This window comes from Canis lupus, chromosome 18 (genome assembly GCF_003254725.2).
Source record: "Canis lupus dingo isolate Sandy chromosome 18, ASM325472v2, whole genome shotgun sequence".
NCBI lineage: Eukaryota > Metazoa > Chordata > Mammalia > Carnivora > Canidae > Canis > Canis lupus.
The window spans coordinates 22,713,969-22,735,493 of NC_064260.1; the positions used below are offsets into that span (position 1 = coordinate 22,713,969).

The 21,525-nt window shown below is 34.1% G+C and overlaps 1 protein-coding gene across 4 annotated transcripts in view; it reads right to left on the reverse strand.

Moving 5' to 3' along the window:
* SEMA3E (semaphorin 3E) overlaps positions 1 to 21,525 on the reverse strand; it is a 236,342-nt gene that overhangs the window by 23,122 nt on the left and 191,695 nt on the right. For all 4 annotated transcript variants that reach the window (XM_025449423.3, XM_049096823.1, XM_025449425.3 and 1 more), the window contains 9 exons: positions 16,576 to 16,695; positions 15,323 to 15,465; positions 13,977 to 14,091; positions 13,505 to 13,574; positions 10,503 to 10,647; positions 7,915 to 8,137; positions 5,291 to 5,382; positions 3,010 to 3,051; positions 1,188 to 1,354 (listed from right to left, as the gene is read on the reverse strand). In XM_025449423.3, coding sequence (XP_025305208.1) covers positions 1,188 to 1,354; positions 3,010 to 3,051; positions 5,291 to 5,382; positions 7,915 to 8,137; positions 10,503 to 10,647; positions 13,505 to 13,574; positions 13,977 to 14,091; positions 15,323 to 15,465; positions 16,576 to 16,695 — 1,117 coding nt within the window. The remainder of the gene's footprint in view (positions 1 to 1,187; positions 1,355 to 3,009; positions 3,052 to 5,290; positions 5,383 to 7,914; positions 8,138 to 10,502; positions 10,648 to 13,504; positions 13,575 to 13,976; positions 14,092 to 15,322; positions 15,466 to 16,575; positions 16,696 to 21,525) is intronic.

The window sequence follows — 21,525 nt, forward strand, 5'->3', positions numbered from 1 at the left end:
TTATGTTTTTTAAAAATTAGATTCTAGGGATGCCTGGGTGGCTCAGCGGCTGAGCACCTGCCCCTTGGCTCAGGGCATGATCCGCGGTCTTGGGATCAAGTCCCACATCGGGCTCCCTGCCTGGAGCCTGCTTCTCCCTCTGCCTACGTCTCCTCTGCCTTTCTCTCTGTGTGTCTTTCATGAATAAATCAATAAAATCTTTAAAAAAATTAGATTCTACAATATATGTGAACTTACAAAATAGTAATGATATTAAGGTGGGTTAAATTGGATTTTTTAAAAAGTGTGAAGTAATCTAGAGTGGAGGAGTAAAAATAACTGAAATTAATAAAAAATTAATTTTCAGTAAGGAAACTGTGTATAGTTCTATGTTTTTGCTTTATATTGTCTTTGGTCACTTTACTAGGAGAAAAACTTAGTTGCTAATTCTATAATAAATAAAAATATTTTCCTTTATGTTTCCTTGTAAAGAATACACAATTTCATATGGCTTCAGTGAAGAAATATCTCCATCCTTCAAAATACTTTCTGGACCTCAAGATCTCCTGTTCAAAGAATCCCAAGATTTACCTTCTCTTACAAGTGGCAATGACCTTGCTGAATTGTAGACATTAGAGTTTGGAGGTCTTTAAGTACCTTTCATTTGTGTTCAATTAAATCACACGTTTCATTAATTATACAGGTCATGTATTTGCCTAGGAGTTAAAATATTCACTTTCAAAATGAAATAAATGAAGACCAGCTGGTTGAGAGGACACGGGGCAAATGCAGGATGTATTTAAGAATTTATTTATTTATTTTTCTTTTAAGTCTTTGAATCCCTCATGTGTGGTGGGGCTTGCCATTTCCACATTTTAAGTTTATCTAAACTGGATTCATGTCTTGCAGCAAAAGTGTCAAGATGGGTAAGAGTGGATTCAAACATGGGCAAAAAACAAAACAAAACAAAACAAAAAAACAAACCCAGCAGTGCTCCACACCAATCTTTACGCAATAATTGATAGGAATTATTTTCAGGGAAAATTCAACTTTGAAGGCTTGTATTATGAACAAAGTATGACTATGATGGCTTATTTAACAAAAATAACATGGTTATTTTCATGGAATGTGTGCAGAAAGAAAAATATTTTAAAAAGTCTTATAGTTTTTCTAAACAAGGGAAATATCCCATTGAGGACTCCTCTCACCTCTTTGCATGGGTGCCCGTTGGGTAATACCGGGAACAGGATATGCCGTCCCAGGCACAGTAAGGGTCTCGAGCCAGGCAGCAATCAGCACAAGCACTTCCATACATGTCACACTGATGGAATCTGACTTGGGCCACGGCAGAAGGAGATCCAATATACAGCTGTTGCTAGAGACATCAAAGAACAGAGAGGCCACTAGCAGAAATGGACAGAACTCTCACTGAATTTCACATTTATACACAATCCCTTCTGTGAATATTCATTTAACTTACTGCAGTTACTCGGGATGGGTAATGGAACACTGATCCTTTCATTTCTCTAAGAATTGAAACTCTTATAGACCTGGGTGCCCGAGGATCAAAACTGCCAAAGTGAGCTCGACAAAATCTCAAGAGGTTGACTGTTCTTTTATTGGTTATTTAAATAGAGAGCCTCTTTCATCATTTAACACTGTAGGTCTTTTAAAAAGACCAGTAGGGATGACCAATAACAGACTGGATTAGTAAGTGGTCTTTTCTCATTGTTGTTATTGTTTGGATGTTTTAAACTGAGATGTAATGACAAACAACACCATATCAGTATCAGGCTTATTATAACATAAGGATTCAAGACTTGTATGTACTGTGAAATGATCACAATAAGCCTGGTGAGCATTCCTTGACACATATAGGTAGAATTGTTTTTATGAGACGAGAACTTGTACATAATGCTCTCTTAGCAACTGTCATATACACATCACGGTATCATTAACTATAATCACCATGCTCTACGTTACACTCCCAGGTCTTCCTTTATAACTGGAAGTTTGTATCTTCTGATCACATCCACCCATTCTGCGCACCTCCCACCCCTTGCCTCTGGCTACTGCCAAACTGTTCTCTGTATCTATAAACTCGTTTTTCTGTTTGTTTTAATTTCACAGATGAGTTTATATGGTATTTGTCTTTTTTTAAAAATTATTTCACTTAGTATAATGCTCTCAAGGTCTACCCATGTTGTCACAAATGGAAGGACCTCCTTCTTTTTGTGGCTGAATACTATTCCATTGTACACATGTACCATGTTTTCTCTAGCCATTCATCCTGTGGTGGGCACTTAGGTTGTTTCCATGTCTTGGCCATTGTAAATAATGTTGCAATAAACATGGGTGCAGATCTCTTTTAGGGTTAGGGTTTTGTTTCCTTTGGATAGATACCCAGAAATGAAATTGCTTAATTATAGGTTCTATTTTTAATACACTGAGGAAACTCTTTACTGTTTCCCATATTGGCTGCACCAATTTACAGTCCTAACAATAGCACACACTAACATATAACATTTAAAAGGGTGATACAGATATATTCATGGAATGATGTGCAATAAACTTATAAGATATGTTAAGTAAAAACAATAGGTAGCAGAACCGTGAACATTCTGTTTCTGTTTACCTAAACATAAATGGTAATTTATAAATAAATTTGAGGTAATATATGCAACAACCATTTCTGGAGAAATTTGCACCAGAAACTGGTTCTAGAAAAATGCAGAGGAGGTTTGTGTTTCACTGCACACCCTTTTGTGTTACCATCATTTACTGTTATTTTTGCACAAACTTAACAAAAAAAATTACAGAATAACAACCTATCATGATTATAGAAGTAAGTCTACCCTTATATACCTTTCTTTAATAACAGAAAATCAATCTATCTCATGTAAATCACCATGTTTTTATCAGAATAAAACTGTAACTTTTTCATGTATAAGCACATGTACTTATGCTCTTTACCCTTGACTTTAACTCACATATATACAGACATACACACACACATACACACAAACTTACTCTCTTTGAAGAAATCTCCATAGAAATAATAGGAGCTGGGTCCTGAAAAAAAATTTTTTAAAGTTTCTTAAGAAATATAGGAACATACCTTAATATAGTTACTAATCATCTGAACTCAGGTATGCGATTGGCTCTATGCTAGTCTACTAGCTTTCATTTTAGCAAATCAATAGGAACATATAATTACATTAAAATACAGCTTTCTTTTAAAAACTCTTTAATAAAATAGGACAGATATGTCAGGTAAAAAAAAGTAGTGGATAATCTAAGCAGTTTACCATTTGTTTCTGAAAAGTAATTTTTGTATTTGCATTTGAATATTACTCATGCTTTGGAAATTCAAGTATCTTTAAATAAAGAGTAAAAAGTCACAGTGTTCTTATAAAGTACTTGAACCATGAGAAGTGAAACAATTATGTCTCTGAATAGGTGTTACTGTTAACAAACCAAGAGACCTTTAATTGTTTAAATCTAAGCCTACAACAAAATACGTTTTTGTTGGAGTTATCATGGTCAATCAATATGAACCCAAGGTGCTTTGAGCAAGATGAATAACGTCATTGTCTTAGAATTACACCAGAGGAAAGATGATCTATAACATAGCTTTGAGAGCCTGTGTGTTACTGTAGGGGTGATGATTAAGACTAGAGTGTCTCCAAGGAGTATCACAAACTCAGATGAATCCTACCAGTAGACAAGCAACAGGCAGGTGGGATCCCCTCTGTGGATGATTATCCTTCAAAGAATTATTTTTTGAAAGAGAAAATGTGATCCTCTGTGTCAGTATTTTTTTCAATATTTTAAACTACAGAACCCTTTACCACTGGCATGCGTGCACTCATTTACTCATTTAGGTGACAATGTTTCTTAGGGTTGATATGAGCAAGATGCTGTGGCAGATGCTCCTAATAAGGGAGCTATGGTCCCTAATATGAAATGAAATCTAACACAGAAATCCAGGATGCAAGATAAACAAAAACATAGCTGCTCTGGTTGAGAGGGGAACATGGTTAACTTTGGATGTGGCTATATGGAATCTAATCTTCAGGACAGCCAAAGTAAAATGAACTGTTTTTCATCAATAAAAATATTTTCATCTGTAATCATTACGCACATAGTCAATCTGTATAATTTGCAGACTTTTTCCCCCAAATTTTCTTACTTGTCAAAATTTATTTGTAATTCCAGTATTAATACTTACCATGTTCAGTGGCCATTCATGGACACATGCAGCCACACAGGGGCAGTACATTTTGGTTGCCCAGCAAGTATATCCCCACCTGAGATCAAGCAATGTGACACTCTGCCATTTGTTTCAGCTCTCGCATTGTAAACAAGTGTCTTTTCCATGGTCTATTTAACGCCATGTTTTCACATTTTTGTGCTTTTCCCTGGCAATTTTGATGTTTAAAATGGCCTCTAAGCAAAGTGCTAAAGTGCTGTCTAGTGTTTCAAAGCTTCAAAAGGCTGTGATGTGTATCATGGGAAAATACAAATAAGCTTTGTTCATACATGCATTACAGTGCTGTAGGCCATGAGTTCAATATTAGTTAATCAACAGTATACACTAAATAAGATGTCTTTAACTAAAAACAAAGAACAACATTATATACTGATCAGTTGACAAAAATGCTGTGACTAGAGACTCACAGGAATCTACCCCTGTGTGCCCCTTGGGAACATTGGTCAGTCAGTATTCACTAATGTAGTGTTCACATTAAACTACATATTTATCAGACATATGGTCTGATATTTAAAGACCATAACTGCCACAAATATCGATACTCGAATCTATGTGTTTGTGTGTATGCATATATATAACTGTCATGTCTAATCTTTACATTATCATTTTTCAGTTTTCTTTTTTAGTAAATTCTTTGTGGTAATTGATATGTTATGATAAAAAGCAATACACTTATCACAAAGTCAACAACATGAAACCTGCTTTGTTTTAATTGTCTGTGTTGAAAGTACATTTGTAAAATGAGACTTTGCAATAATGATTCTGGAATTCATATATGGTATGTGTTATTTCTTAAAGTCACAGTTAATATGCTGAAATTCTTTTCCTGCTAGCTGGGCAAATACTGGCCTTCTCATTTGAATAGTCTACAATAATCAAATAGGTTTTAAAACATTCCTCACTTCAAATTCACTGTGAATTCACAACATACCTGTTAGAAAAAAAAATTGACCTTACATCTTTCCCATTTATAATTCATTTGCAATTGTCTGTAATGCATAAATGTTGTCTACTTCTTTTTTTTTCTTATAAAAATACCTTGAATATCTGGAGTTCTTCTAGAATTACTTCTTCCATTGATTCTGTTTCTTGGTTATAAATTGTGATTACTTTCAGCACAATTCCATTATCTGTAAGAAAGCAAAAGAAGAGATAAATCAGAAGCTTGTCACAATCTGGTTTTCAAACAATTAAAAACCATGCATAGACTATTAACCTGAATAAGCTCTGATATCTGGATGCATGAAATATTTAATCATTACTAGTTGAAGCAACAAGACTACTTATATATTCATATTTTCAAACAGTAAAAAAATAACTTTTATGCCTGGTTAAAAAATAAGACCAAATAATATGTAATTATTTTTCTAATAATTTGATTCAGAAATTCAACTAAAGATAGAAAAATCAAAATGTATTAATATATACACAATGATATTTGATATCATATGATATATATAACACTTTTAGTAAGAAAAATTCAAGTATACACTATTGAGAGAACAGTATAAGTACTCTTGCACTAATCATTTAGCTTCTATAATTATCAATAATTTTATAAATAAAATTCATAATTTAAAATTCCATCTAACTTTTATTATACCTGGTATCCTGAGCGTGGTCTTTACAATAAAAAATGTAATAAGACACTAATTTGCCTGTAAGAATAATTTGATGTAGTGCTAAGGATAGCTCAGAAAAAATAAGCACTTTGGAGGTACTGACCTAAGACTTACATAGTACTGAAGCAATTTGTTTAAAAATTAGCAAATTCTGTGGCTGGGTTAATAAAATTTGATTAAGATATAATTAATAACAATTACCTGTATAGTACATGAAAAAGAATACAAACTATAATTTTTAAGCTGAGAACAGATAATAAATATCCAATTGTTATTATATCAAGCAAAAAGCAAGGGTGAAACTCAAATTATTAATTTGCAACTAGCAATTTGCAATGGCTTTCTCCCCTTTTATACCGTGTTTTATACACACACATACACAAACACACACATGTTCTTAAAGCACATGGGGAAAAATAGCTATCATCTGTGGGATTTTCCAATATTGTAACTCATCACACATTCATCAAATATGTTCTTTTGTGCTATAAAGCTGTGGCTCAATATGATGATATCTTTGAGTTAAACATAGTTTACATAATAGCATAAGTACATATCTGATATTTCTGGAATTCTCTCAAACAGCTTTGGTCAATCTAACAAAAAAGTATTTCCAAAAACAGTCTTGGACTGATACATTGTATATGACTGCTACTTTTCCAGGACATTTAAAAATAACATACCTTTTCCCATGCTTAATTTTGTCAAATATTATTTTTGCTCATGGAACTTTTAAAAAAAGCCTCTATTAAATGTCATTATGAGTGAATTCTTACATGGCCAAGTAGTTTTAAGTTTGTTAAAGAAATGTGATGCTTTGTTAATCTTGAATCCACAGTGTAGGGCATATTAGTAACATTAACCTCCTAGAGTAAGGATAAAATATAGCCTACACCAGAGATCAATTTCTGCAAATCAGATAAATGTTTCCTTACTTAAATCTTAGATTTTTCAAAAAGTATGAATGGAGAAGCCCAACCATGAATATTAATATTATATCCTGGCTCCTGATCTGGGTATATGCAATGTCTCTGTAGAATTACATCTAGGATTGAAGTTATGTATGGTACGATGTTTATTCTACTAAACAGCAACTGCTGTAGCAATGAACATAATGCATACAAAAAAAAAAAAAGAAAGAAATGATAATTTAAAAGACTTTTCCAATGGCTATAGAATTTAAAGTACTTGACTGACTTTGTTATATATGCCCCAAAGGTTAAGAGATTCCAAGTTCTCTTCCACAAGCTAAATCTAATGTATGGGATCAACTGAAGTTGTAGATTTATTCGAAAATTTTACTTTTAGTGTATTTATTATTTTTTTCCATTAATACAGAATATTATAGCTTGCTTTAAAAGTTTACCTCCATTATGGGTAACACTCAGCCTGTTTGGTACAAATGGATGATTGTCATGGGGCCTGATAAGCATTGTTGTGATTATAGACTGTGAAGTTATTGTCCCAAGCTTTTAAAAACCTGTAAGACCTGGGGCACCTGGGTGGCTCAGTGGTTGAGCATCTGCTTTTGGCTCAGGTCATGATCCTGGGGTCCTGGGATCCAGTCCCACACTGGGTTTCCCTTGGGGAGCCTGCTTCTCCCTCTGCCTATGTCTCTGCCTCTCTCCTTGTGTTTCTCATGAATAAATAAATAAATAAAATCTTAACAAAACAAGAAAGACTTTGAGACCTTACTGAACAGCCAAGGGTGGAAATGGACCTCAGAGACTCTCAACACAACCATCCTTGCAATGGTAGCCTCCTTCCTCTGTGAAAAGTTCTACTTGGAACCCGTTTTGTTTCTTAACATCAATTACTCAATCCTTCATGTATTCGTGTGTCCAGAGATACTAAGTATTGATTGTGTATTGGGAATTAGGCACTGTAACTGCCCCAAATCCTCTCTTCCACTGCAGTGAATAAGCAGTGTGCAGATGGGTTAATGGATTAACAGATTTACTGCTAGGTTTTTAAAATATGAATAATGTTATTGATTTTAAGATTCAATATGTATGTCTCAGTACTTTTCAATCTCTTTACCTGTCCCAATAAACAAGACATCATATTGGCCATCCTCAGCTTCCACTCGATCCACTGCTATTTGTTTCAGGTTATATCTTCCATCTGTTTTTACCAGGATCGGTTTTTTATGGGCAGGTTTTATGGGCTGGTACATAAGTGGATGGCTTCTTGCAAATCGGATGGCATCATCAGGATAGTCTTTGGTGGTTCCATACCTCCCACCATTCACTTTGCTGGCACACTGAAATGCAAATGGATTAGATAATTTTTCTTTTGCCTTAAATCCAAAGAGCTCATTTGTAATCAATTATGAAAACCATCAGGGATGCCTGGGTGGCTCAGTGGTTGAGAGTCTGCCTTTGGCTCAGGGTGTGATCCTGGGTGCGGGCATTGAGTCCCACATTGGGCTCCTGGCAGGGAGCCTGCTTCACCCTCTGCCTATGTCTCCGTCTCTGTCTCTGTCTCTCTGTCTCTCACAAATAAATAAAATAAATAAAATCTTTTAAAAATTATGAAAACCATCAGAAAACTGGATATATTCAATTAATCAACTACAGTTAGAAATATTTAGTAACCACATAGTTTTCATTAGAGAAATAAAACTGGCATTAAAAATTGCAAAGAAAGACTGTATCTTTCCAAACAGGCAACACTAGAAAAATACAGAAAGTAGTGAAATCTTGGAAAAATGAACTATATTTAATATTGGTATAATTTGAAGGTGGTAAAAATGTGTATCATCATAAATATTGCTATTACTTCCCCCATTTTCTGAAATTTATTTTTTCAGATTGTAAATTAACTTTTAAAGGTAAACAATGTATTTTCATAGTAAAACAAAAAGCCTCTTTGTTGTGCTAAATCTCCACACCCCCCTCCTCCGGATTAAGGGTCACAATTGCACAAAATAGTTTTCCCATATTGATATTAAGATAATAATGTGATGGTTCCAATGGACTCACTGACTACAGAATTTTAGTGCTATAACAAAGAAACCTATTCAAATTCTGTCAGTGTTAATTAAGGGGAAAAATTCCTCTCCCTTCTACTGTAATCTGTATGAATTTATATTATCTTTGTATGGATTCAACACAGTAAATTGAGAAAACAAGAAATATTTGCTATAACCTGCCTCATTTCTTATAGAATTCAGAATCTAGAGTCTATGGACTCTAAAAAGAAATGTTCAACAGCACCCAGGTTACTTCTTGGAATACCTTTAACTGGTTGATTCATGCTTGTTATTAAGCACTCCCTCATTTCATGTATTTCCCTCCAGAATCAGCAGCAATTGCAATGATTATGTAGATAAAGAATTTTTCACTTTTAGGTATAAATACAGTAGTGTAGCAATCAGATTCTGCAAAGAGGGCATTTTTAATGGTTTGTTTTAAAATTCAGGTCATATTTCTTAATTTGGCCTGAGTTTTTCACTGGAGTGTACTTACATGATACATAATTGGAAACATTCTGGACCAGCCTGGAAGCAGTTCAGTAACCAGTCACTTCCTCCAAATCTCCTTTAATACCATGTGGTTTCAAGAAGCATTTCCAGCAAAGCCACAGGAGTGGGTTTTCTCCATTTAAATTGTAATTTCAATCAATAGAGTGAAATAAAGTATACTTTATGTCTTACTGGAAGTAATAATTTTAAGCTAGTGAGAATGATTGAAATGGTAAAGCTTTACACTTGTTAATGGGGGTAAGGTTTGTTTCCACTTTGGATTTTGGCTCTGCAGAAATGATTTCTCCTTGACTTGCAAGTACTTGTGGAATCAGCACAGTGATGGGTTTTCACCAGCCGCTCAAAAAAGTGTAGACTTTGACATGTATGACAAGTTAAATGTTTGTTCTCCATGGCCCATGAGCACATACAATGAGCCTACATTTTTCCAGCCTAGTTGTTCACAGGATACCCGACACAAAATCATCATCATTGTCCTCGTCATCATCATTTTTAGATACACGTGAAAGTAAAAGCACAAAAGTTTGCAGGGCGAGTGAAGGAGAATTGCAGCAGCATGAGTGCAGAGGCAAGTGGTGAAACTTCTGGAATCCTAGTGGCACTTTTATATTGACATTTTTCTTCTAGGAGCCGGCAAGGATGTTGAATGAGATGCTAAGTATTCTGGTGAAGCAGAAAAAAACGCTAAGGAGAAAGTTTGGCCTAGGGAACTGAGAGGCTGACTCAAATATTACAATGGAATTATTTGGTAACTTTCTCCCCCTTGGAATTTATATGTGGCACTAATTCTTCTGAAGAAATGGAGGATTGTGATGCTCTTTTTATTGGATGTTTCTGTGTTCACCAGCATCTCAAAAATAAAATGTCATTTTGGGCTACTTAGCCAAAACATCAATGATGATACATATTTTATGATGCTGCTAATATGTACCCATCATAGATTTTTTTCATTAAGTGTAAGAATACAACCAGATATAAGAAGTGTCATTTCTTCACTGTACAAGTAATCAAGCATACTTTTAGGTGTAGAATTTTTTAACTATTTAATGGAAGTTTTGTAAAGCATCTGAAACAGTGAACAAAATATTACTAAAAGAGCCTTAAATAAAATAAGAATACGTTGTTAAACGCCTAAACTTACAGAACCAGGCCTTGGATAAGGTACTCTTCCTTCATAGAGCGACCAGTGGTATTCAGGTCCTTCCTTATGCGCATATGGTCCATTAAAGGCTGCCCGGATGCTAGACATATGATACACACATATTGCATGCCCCCTAAATATATTACTGGAGGAAAAAAAGAGAAGGAGAATTACTATTCTGGAACTGACTAGAAGTCAGCTCACCACACCCTTCAGACTACAGAGATAAGGATGAAGTCTTTTGGATAAAAAAAGTTGCAACTCTTAAATATAGGATATTTTAGAAATACTAACTACTGCAATATTTCCAAGTACTAGAACTCTACAACTTACCATTTCTTTACTTTCTTATAATAATAAACCACAAATGACACTGTTAGACTAAAAAAGTGATGTTTGTCACCTCACTTTATTATTGCTAAATCTTACATTGTGTTTTTATATTTTTATTAAATATATATAAATGTACATATGGCCTGAAAAGAAGAATTCATTCCCAAGTTGAATTATTCATTTTAAGCTTTATCTCCTTGTATGTTGTATTATATTCATAGTAGACAGTATTTGCCTAATCACCATACTGTTAATATTACTCCTTCTGTTTCAATTTTATTTGATTTCTCAGTGTATGTGATCAAATAACAAGTTAAAGTCTAATGAAACTTTGGAGCTTTGCTCCATTCTTTACCTTGAGGTCTCAGAGGCATCAATAAGCTTGCTGTATATTCCCTCTACCAGTGACCTCCAGGTTACTGAAAGTGTACCATAGTGGAAAGATGACTGGACTGAAATAGGTTAATTTGGGGAAAATTATATAAAAGTCAGATTCTTTACCTACAGAACCAGCAGCAATTGAAATCATTCTTTTTAATAAAAACGATAAAGACAGGAGATGACTAACTATACCAAGTTTTACTGGGGGCATTTGCAGTTGATTCTGCCAAAAAAAAGCCCTTGTTAAGTGATTTGTTCTAAAAATCTGGCCGTATTCCTTAATTTGGTATGATCTAAATAAATTATAACATGTCCCCAGCCTCCTCACTGTGAGAATCAAAATAATTAATGTTTGTAAAAAGTGCTCTGCACAATGCACAGTTCTTTCTAAATGTAAAAGTTCCTACGCTCCGAGACACCTGTAGAACAGCAGTTACATTACTGTCTCAGGACATCAGTTCACACGTTTTACAACACACCTTGAAGCAATTGGAAATGCCTGCGATAGTGAGAAAGCCAGAGATAGTCTCCCAACTAAAGTGGCAATGAACCTTTGATCACCATGCTACAAATACCAACTTTTACATCAGGTAACAGCTGGGAAGCCTTTTCCTCAGATTTGTGTATAAATTGAACGGTCAAAATTGAAATCATGGAAGAAAATTACCTGTTGTCTTTGAAATCTAGACAGATCCATTATGCTATCACTTAGGAAAGTAGCTTATGAACTGATCATACTAACCCACGGAAAACCTATTCTGGTTATCCCTTAGCTTTTACTTATGATATAAAGCCATGGAATTAGAATGCAGTGTATAAATTCTTCACTGGCTTAAGAATAAAGATGAAGTTAAAAAAAAAAATCTAGGGATTTTCCGTGGACTGTGACAACTACCAATCTACATTCACTACTTTTCTTTGCATCAAGGAAGAACTGATTAGCAAAAATTGTTTCCATGTTTCTCTGTTGAAGAAAAGGTCTCCTTACAATAGCACAATATTTATCGAAAGAACATTATTTTTTTTTCAAAGAAATCACTTGCTGAAGAAAATAACAACAACAAAAAAAAGCTTTGTGGAAAGACCCCAAGCACACAAGGTAAACATGATAATAACATAGTTTAAGGCCAGTGCAATGCAAGAGGAAGTGAATTCTATCTGAGGTAGAATTCTTTTTTTTAAAAATAACAATTATTTATTAATTTGAGAGAGCAAGCACGAGCAGGGGAAGGAAGAGGGAGAGGATGGGAGAGAATCTCCAGCAGACTCTGACACGGGGCTCAATCTTAAGACCCTGGGATGATGACCTGAGGCAAAATCAAGTGTCAGATGCTTAACCAGCTGAGCCACCCAGGCATCCTGAGGTATATCCTTTTTTCTCACTCCAGTCATCTCACTCCACTCTCTCCTACTTGGGATGAAACACTCTGGAAATTATATATGTAATCTTTCAACCCAAACTGATTCTAATAATATTTTTTATTCATGTATTGATATACATGAAATAGTATTTCATTTTTTCCCAATACTCTTCAATCAACAAAATACAAACAGGCTACAGAGAAAAATAATAGGTTATAAGCCCTAAACTTGAACAGCTTATTTAAATTTAACACATGGGAGGCAAATAATGAATATGTTTGCTATGAATCTACATGGGAGCAGGACAGCCTGAGTCAAGGAGTAAGCAAAGTGCTCTGTGATTAAGATATCAAGGAATATTTCTTATAGATGGCAAGTGACAAGTAGTAGAGAAATGATATAAATCAGTGTTGGAAGAGAAAGTCATTGGAAGTAAGAGAGGTGGGTAAATGAAATCATAGTGATGGAACTCTAATGAGTTAGACGCAGATTCTGTCAAGGTATAATCTTGTAGGAAAAACGTCCAAAGCTGAGTGATAGACAGTTGATAGACAGCCTTGAAAAACCTGACTTGGAAAACCATATGACAATTAAAAGAATTACACTAGCCTCCACAGCATGGAACTAATAATATCTTATAAACTATATGGAAAGAAAATCACTCTGTTGCAGCTCAGAGAGAGAGGAGTTTAAGATACTGAGCATGGAAGGGTCTTGGGGTGCTTCAAACAGAAACAAATAAAGATCCAAATTGAGCTCATGGCTTTAAAAATAACATTGCAAACATAAGAGAACAAAGAGAAATTGGTGATATAAAATAATAGACAATGCCAATGGGTCAACAGTCTTTGCAACTTACATACACAGTGAAGAAGTAAGGCATATTTTGTTTCATAACGTTTTTACCGATCATATAAATTTCTCACCTGGTAGTGTTAAAGAGTCCAAATATAACTGGGTTCTTATGATCTCTTGTGTGCAGCAAGAAAATATCCTCTGGAAAATTAAAGACCATTATGTTAATATTTTTAGTCCTCTTTGCAAAGGAAATATACTGATGTAAAATAGCTTAGAATCCATTGCAGATTTATGATACCAATTTCTTTCCATACACAATCATACGACCATGACCAAATCACAACAGAGTGAAACACGTGGCTGTTCAGGATGACCTTGAGCTGGGCCTGGAGGAAGGAACGAGGTGCTGGCTGTAAGCTATTGAGAGGGATCTCCTGGGCCCGCAACTCCTCTGAGCCTACCACGTGGACCCGGTTCGAATGAAAGAACAGAAACTTGCTCGTTGCAGGAAGCAAGTTTCCATATGTGCTAGGGAAAGTGAGGGTCATAGAGAGGAATAAATATCAAAGAGTAAAACTTAATTCTCGCAATAGCAGTTACCTAATTCATCAAAATATGTGTCAATTCCATTCATTCCTGGTACAGAGCAAACCAGTCTCGCTTTTAGGAACGTGCTCCACTTATTCACCAGTATCCTCTGTCCTCCCACATCATTCTGTGACAAGCAAAATTAGGTCAGTGAGTGCCTAAAGAACTTCTAACAACAACAAATTCTGCATTATTAAACATACAGATGAGAACGGTTGTCATTTTTTAAATTTAATCTGGAGAAATTAGCCTTATCCTTAAATAATACCATAGAAGCAATTCCCCGCACAATTTCTTTGAGGTTTTTGTATTTTGCCTTGTTAGTATCCTTTCACTTTGGTCCATTAAATATACTTTCCAGGTATTAAAGAATGTTAATAGAGTGGTCTATCCTTTATAAAGTAGTGGCTTTTAAAATACAGTGACCTTTAATATTATTTTATTGAAATAATCTGCTTATCTCAGACATACGGAAAGCATTCACTCTTTCTTTCTTTTAGAAATACATACATACACACATACAGCATACATTCATGTTTGCACACATGTGCACACACAGGTGTACCTACATGGACATAAATCTGTATATATTAATTTCCTCTTTATTTATTCTTAAATTTATTCTTAAATAGCAAAATAACCTTACATTTGCAATATTATTAGCATTCTCTCAATACATATAGCTACTTGAGTTGGTTTTGTTTTTTTTTTTTTTAAAGATTTCATTTATTTATTCAGAGAGAAATAATGTGAGAAACACAGAGAGAGAGGCAGAGACACAGGCAGAGGGAGAAGCAGGCTCCATGCAGGGAGCTGGACGTGGGACTCAATCCCTGGTCTCCAGGATCATGTCCTGGGGTCGAAGGCTGTCATTAAACTGCTGAGCCACCTAGGGATCCCCCTTCAGTTGGTTTTGAATATTCACTAGCAGCCTATCTGAATATCCAACCAACCACAGATGTTTTTTCTACAGAATCAACTAACCGAATTGTTGACATATAATATAAATTAGTTAGAACGTGGACTAAAAAGATTTTGGTTAAATTAATTTGTAAAAGGGGGGTTCAAACTCCTTCTAGGGAGAAATGTAGCCTAACTACAAACTATCTCTTCTTAGTATGGTCTTGAAAATACACAGCTCTTTTAAGCTAAAACTTTCAGGACATGTGAAGTATGAAGATCAGATAGCAAATATTGGTTTCAGGCAGCCTACAGAGTCCTAGAAAATATATATATATATATATTTTTTTTAACTAGAAAATATCTTAAAGTAAAAAGCCTACTATGCAATCTCACCAAGGCCTGACGGGTAAATCATGAGATAAGCACGCAGAATGAGAAAGAAAGGCAGGCCTCACCACACAGAGCCGCCCCACCCTGGTGTAAATTGCATGGGCGCTGTTCTCTGCCTCCAGGGCCTTCTCCGTAAAAAAGAAATACACTTTGTTGTCATCTCGATCTTCATTGTCAGGAATCATATACGAACCTACAAATTTTGGTTCTATAGATATAAAAAAGAAGAAAAGTAAAATAGCTGTCACAGCGAAATGCTAGGTTCTTCTAATAAACTACAGATCACATGAATGCTTCAGTTTCAATAAGTCTTTTCCTTGAAATTTTGTATAAACATTAAAATGTAGATATCTCCATTCTCATTGCAAACCAACAATTTGGTTTAGAACTATTAGAGGACATTTTAATTGGAAAATAAGGGTCAAGAAAGGAAAAACCAATTTCAAACAACATACCTTAAAAATGCATTCAAAGAACAGATTAGGGGCACGATGGTGATTATCTCCATAAATTTCCTCCCATATATATAAAAAGTCAACATAAATATATGTAAAGTATTTTAGTAAAGAAGTTTATCATTTTTTAAAAATTCATAGATTATCTACCAGTGCAGCTCATGGAAGACCATTTTAATTTTAAGGTAGAAAATTTATTTTGAGTTGTAGTCTAAGGGATCTAAGAGAACCACCCTTGGCTGATATGGTATGTCAAATATTTTAATGCTGACATGCTGCCAATAATGACTGTGCATTCTAAAGCTTAACAAAAAGGCTAAAAATAATAAAATTATTCATTATTAAATGATCTTTTAATCCCTGGATAGACCAGTGTGCCAAAACATAAACATTATTCTTCATAAAGAATTCTGTCAATGAATGGCTCGTGAATTTCCTAGAATTTTGTCTCTAAATACAATATGATCCTATTAAAATAAGTAAAGCAAAGTAATCAATTCATCCAGAATTATATCAACAGACAAAGAGAAAACAGAATTTATTGGATAAAAGGGATTTTTAGGTTTTTTGTTTTGTTTTTGCTTTTTATATATTTGGTTTGATTTCTTCATTTAAATCTCAATTTCTAAGTATTGCTATGAAGGCAATTTGGTTTTATAGTAAAGCCAGTCCATTTTGATATAAAATATCAAATTCATATGCATACTATCAATAATATTTTAATTTAGGAATATTACTAAAATTCTGAAATTTGTAAAACTATAAATGACATTTGTATCATTATTATCAAAATGGCAAATTTCCCAAGAGTTCTACACTTGCTTTCAATTCTGATTTACACATTCTTTTCTCCTGGACGCTACCTTTCAATAGGCGCTCATCATCATGCTCGGTGCGAATATGAGCCAGTCGCCCCATACTCCGGAAGATTGCAGCATCTCGGCCCCAGTAGTCACTATAGAGTCCAGCAAACAATTCACTACCTACATGGAAACATCAGGTAGAAAAGAAGTCAGTATTTCTCTCTGGATCTGACAACAATCTATAGGCCACAATTATGTTAAACGTATCCATCACTGTGTCTATGACCTTATGAAATGAGTCCTATTGTGGGAGCATGGATGGTACCATCAGATTGCTGGAGCCTGAATACTGACTCTGCCACTCACTAGCTGTGTGAACGTGGCCTAGTTGCTTCACCTCTCTGTGCCTCAGTTTCCTCATTTCCAAATAGGAAAAGTACTCGCAAGTATTGTAAAGAGTAAAATACTTTAAACAATAGTGGGCCTATACTAAGATCTAATGAATATATTTTTTCAAGGATGTATTTATTTGTTTGACAGAGAGAGAGCACACATGAGTCGAGGGAGAGGCAGAGGGAAAGAACCTCAAGCAGACGCCCCACTCAGGACAGAGCCCACGCAGTGCTCAATCTAATGACTCTGAGATAATGACCGGATCTGAAATCAGGAGTCCGATGCTTAACCAACTGAGCCATCTAGGCACCCCAGACCTATATGAATCTTTGGCAAGTAATCTGGTTCATTTTATTTTACTAAACTTCTTCTAATCCTCATATCATCAGGGGATTATTATTAATTTTTGTAGTAGTAGTAGCAGTATTATATGTAAGTCAGCTAACTCGAATCCTTCTTGGAACAAGAAATTGCTTCCATTAACATGATTTTAGTGTGGGAATCACAAAGTCTGACAGAGCTGTAAATAATCCAATTAGTTGTCACTTAATTTGTAAATCTGTGGCTTAGATGGGAATGGTATAAAGAATTTATAATTTAATCATTAACAGAATGAACAAAGTTAGTTACATGTGGTGGAGGTCCCAGACTTAAAATCAGACCAAGGAATCATAAATGTATGCAGGGTTTCGAGATGTGTCATTTCTCAGGACCCTGAGATCCTGACCTGAGTTGAAATCAAGAGTCAGATGCTCAACCAACTGAGCCACCCAGGCGACTCTTAGGTCTATAAATTTTATTAATAGACCTAATAGATTTTAAAAATTATTTAAATATTTATAAAGAGACTTTTCTAAGGTAAGGCCTCTAAAACTTTGAATAGACTAAATACGTTTATACGGTTTAAAATTTCAGAAAATAATCAAATGAGTTGTAAATAAGACACTTCATAAAGAAGTTTATTTTCAATTTAACTGGCTTACTTTTTAAAAAGTGAAGCTAATTACCTTTGTTTTATCAGATCTAAAAATAGAAAAATAAGATATAAATTGAATTGGACGCCTTAGGAAAAATAAGCTTTTAGAAACGTTATAATAATAAACCTATTTCATTTATACAAAGACAAATAAATGTAAATAGCTTTTTTGGTTCACAAAATTCACTGTGGATACTTAAAAATATATAGGAAACAGATAAATAAAATCCAGGTTTCCCACAAAGGAATTCATTTTTAAGCTATACATACATGTAACAAAAGAGAAACAGGATAGAGAGAAGTAAATGTGTTAGAGTATTAACAATTGATGAATCCAGGTAAATGGTATAAAGACATAAATTGTACTTCTCTTTCCATTTTTCTTTGTATTTGAAAATTTTCCCATTAACAAGTTAAGAAAAAAAAAAAGCTGTACTTGTTGACTTCATCCCGCATGCTTGAGTGTACGCTCTCTGAGAGGTGTAATAAGGGACATAACAGAAAATGAAAAACAAAGATGCTTTATCTCTAGACTTAAAATATTATTTGATAGAGAAAAGTTATATCAGAACTCTTAATGAAGTACGTTGTTTGGTAACAAAAGGGAAGAAAAGCAACATAATTTATATCAAAGTCAGTTAATGTTATATTCATCAGAAAGTTATATCTGTATGTGGAGAAGGTGTATTTTGAGATAAACGCATTCAGTGGTCAGGGATATGAATCATTAAATGGGAGGCATCCTGCACTACTTGCACATAGGTAAAAGAAAGTCATGTTAAATTCATTAAAAGGCCTTGGGGAACATCAACTTTATGGTATAAAAGAATGAGATGACCTATAAAAGGGTTCAATGACTTCTAAACCATCAGAGTGAGGATTTTTCTGAAATGATTTCCTTGCTAATTATTAAACTTGATTATTTTCTTCATATAAAATATAAAGGCCATTTTGGAAAATTATTCTAAACAAAACTTATTTTTCTAATATGGACTTGGCTGAATGCTTAACGCATAATGGGTATAAAAAGTAGATCTCTTAAAAATCATGACAGTTTTCTATTAAGTTTTTAACATTTGATTTGACTTAATTTCTTAAAATATTTCTAGAACTTTGACATTTGAGAACATTACTATTATGGGAAAATAATTTCATATTGGTTTACAACAATTTCATTGCACTTACCCCGATCTGAAACACGGTGTGTCATTCTACTCCTTTTATCAATTTACAAACTTAACAAGCAAGTACCCCTTCGAGCCACTAGATGGCAACCCTATGATACCAAATAATACTACATCCAAGACCAGTTATCTACACAAAGGAAAAGATGATATATTACCAATTTTACCCAATTTCCCTTTGTGTATTCAGATAAAAGAAAATCGTTTGTGAACAATTCAAATAACACAATATGAACTATATGACTTAACTTCAAAGAAATCAGACAGGTGCTTAAAAACTCTATGCTGTGTAAACTGAACCAAATGTGTTTCTGTTGAAAATGTTAGATTTTCCTCAGAAGGGAAAAATTCTCCTTTCATAGCTTATTATCGGTGTAAAGAACAAAATAAATTCATAGTAATAGATAATAGTTATGCTGGGTAAAAAATTTTCCTAAGGAAAAAAAAACTTCAATGAAAAATCATAAAGTAGAACAAGGCTTTAGGCACCAATATTACTTTATAATAATTAAATGAGCCAAAATATTCAGCATCATTATAATTAATACTATTTACAGCAAATATATGAGGTATATATGTACCATATTTCAACTGAATACTTTAAAATCATAACTGTTGGATATAATTACGGTAAATTTGTGAATGAATATATTGGTATTTTACAAGTACAAAAAAATCTGGATAAATCATGTTTTCATGGAATAAGAAGAAAAGATTTCATATAAATAAAAAAATAAGTTTTAGAGTTCCAATGATAAAAACAGAATTATCTAAGTTTTCAGTTTTGTATGTCTATGGAGACAGGATATTTAATAAATGTATTAGCTCAGCCATAAATTTAACTGGTATCTCATCTAGTTCAGTATTCTGAATATAATTAACCAATTTGATTTTTACGCCATATATTTACATTTCATTTGTTATAGCACTGAATACTGATGGCAACTGAGGTCATGTTAATTTTAATGGTCAAGTGTGGTTATAACCTAAAAAAAAAATAGAGCATCTGCAGGGTATTTTGACAGGTGAATGTAACTTACTATTGTCATGCTTAACGTAGGCTCCATGGGCAGACGTAAGAATAGTGGGAATAGTCTCCGTTAGAAATCTGTCATGCTAAGACCCTAGCTTGAATCTGCTGTTTGCTTGTGGCTAAAGTGTTCAATATCTCATGGTCTTCATTACTGTCAAATCACAGAGACCTACGTGTAATCTCTTGAGCTTGCCTCACCTCCATGTACCTGGCCATTCCCCACTTCCTCTATGAAGCCTTCCTTGACTAAATTTTTGTTAGTTTATTGTTTCCTACTACCAACATAGCCCCCGGGCCTATTTCTATCACCCTTTATGTTAACTGACTGTTTATGTTTGACTTTTTGCCTCACTAGAATGTAGGCCTCTTGATATGTCTAATATATTTTTTTTCCTCGATATCTTGCACAGTGTCTGTGCAGAAAGTGCTCAATAAGCATTTGTTGAATCAATGAAGAGCACAATGTATTAGTAAGTGAATATATCTCAAAATTATTTTAGGTGTTTAACTTTAAAAAAGCCACGAAATGCAAAAAAAAACTTAGAACAAGATTCTGAGTTTTAAAAAGTGCTTCAGGAAATGCAAAAAACACTTAGAACAAGATTCTGAGTTTTAAAAAGTGCTTCAGGAAAAAAAAAAAAGGTTAAAAGTAAGAAAAAACTATTAGGTATTTATTTATTGTTTATTTATTTATTTATTTATTTATTTATTCATTCATTCATTCATGAGAGACCCAGATTGAGAGACACAGGCAGAGGGAGAAGCAGGCTCCATGCAGGGAGCCCGATGTGGGACTCGATCCTGAGACCCCAGGATCATGCCCTGGGCTGAAGGTGGCGCTAAACCGCTGAGCCACCCAGGCTGCCCCTATTAGGCATTTATATGAGTAACAAGAGTTCCTTGAATTTTTCTTCCTTAAAAAGTCAATATTTATAAGTTTTTTAATTCATGAACACAAGGACTCTATTTTCTTCCAGTATTTGTACCTAATAGTTTCAGCCCCAAAAGACTGTGTCTACACTAAATTGCTCATATGAAAGAAAATAAGGATCATTTCACTCTTTTGCAATATACAAAAACAAATCCACTGTAAATAATGTTTAGTTAAATTGCATCACGACAATCGTTTTCTACCTAATTCCTTTTTCACAGAACAAACTCTAATTGAAGTTTCATTTGAACATCCTTCACTGCCTTCTTATTTTATGAAACTTACTAATAGCTTTGTCCATGGACTGTATACTTTGTCCATGGATCAGTATACTAACTGATCGATTTGAGATTTTAGTCACCGTGTCAGAAATACAGATTTCAATTGGTAAGAAAAAAAATTCAGTTTCTTGTGCTTTTTATCTTTTTAAGTTTTACTCAGGCATTTCTCCTATTTATGTGGTAAATGTCTACACAGCTAAATACTGTGTAAT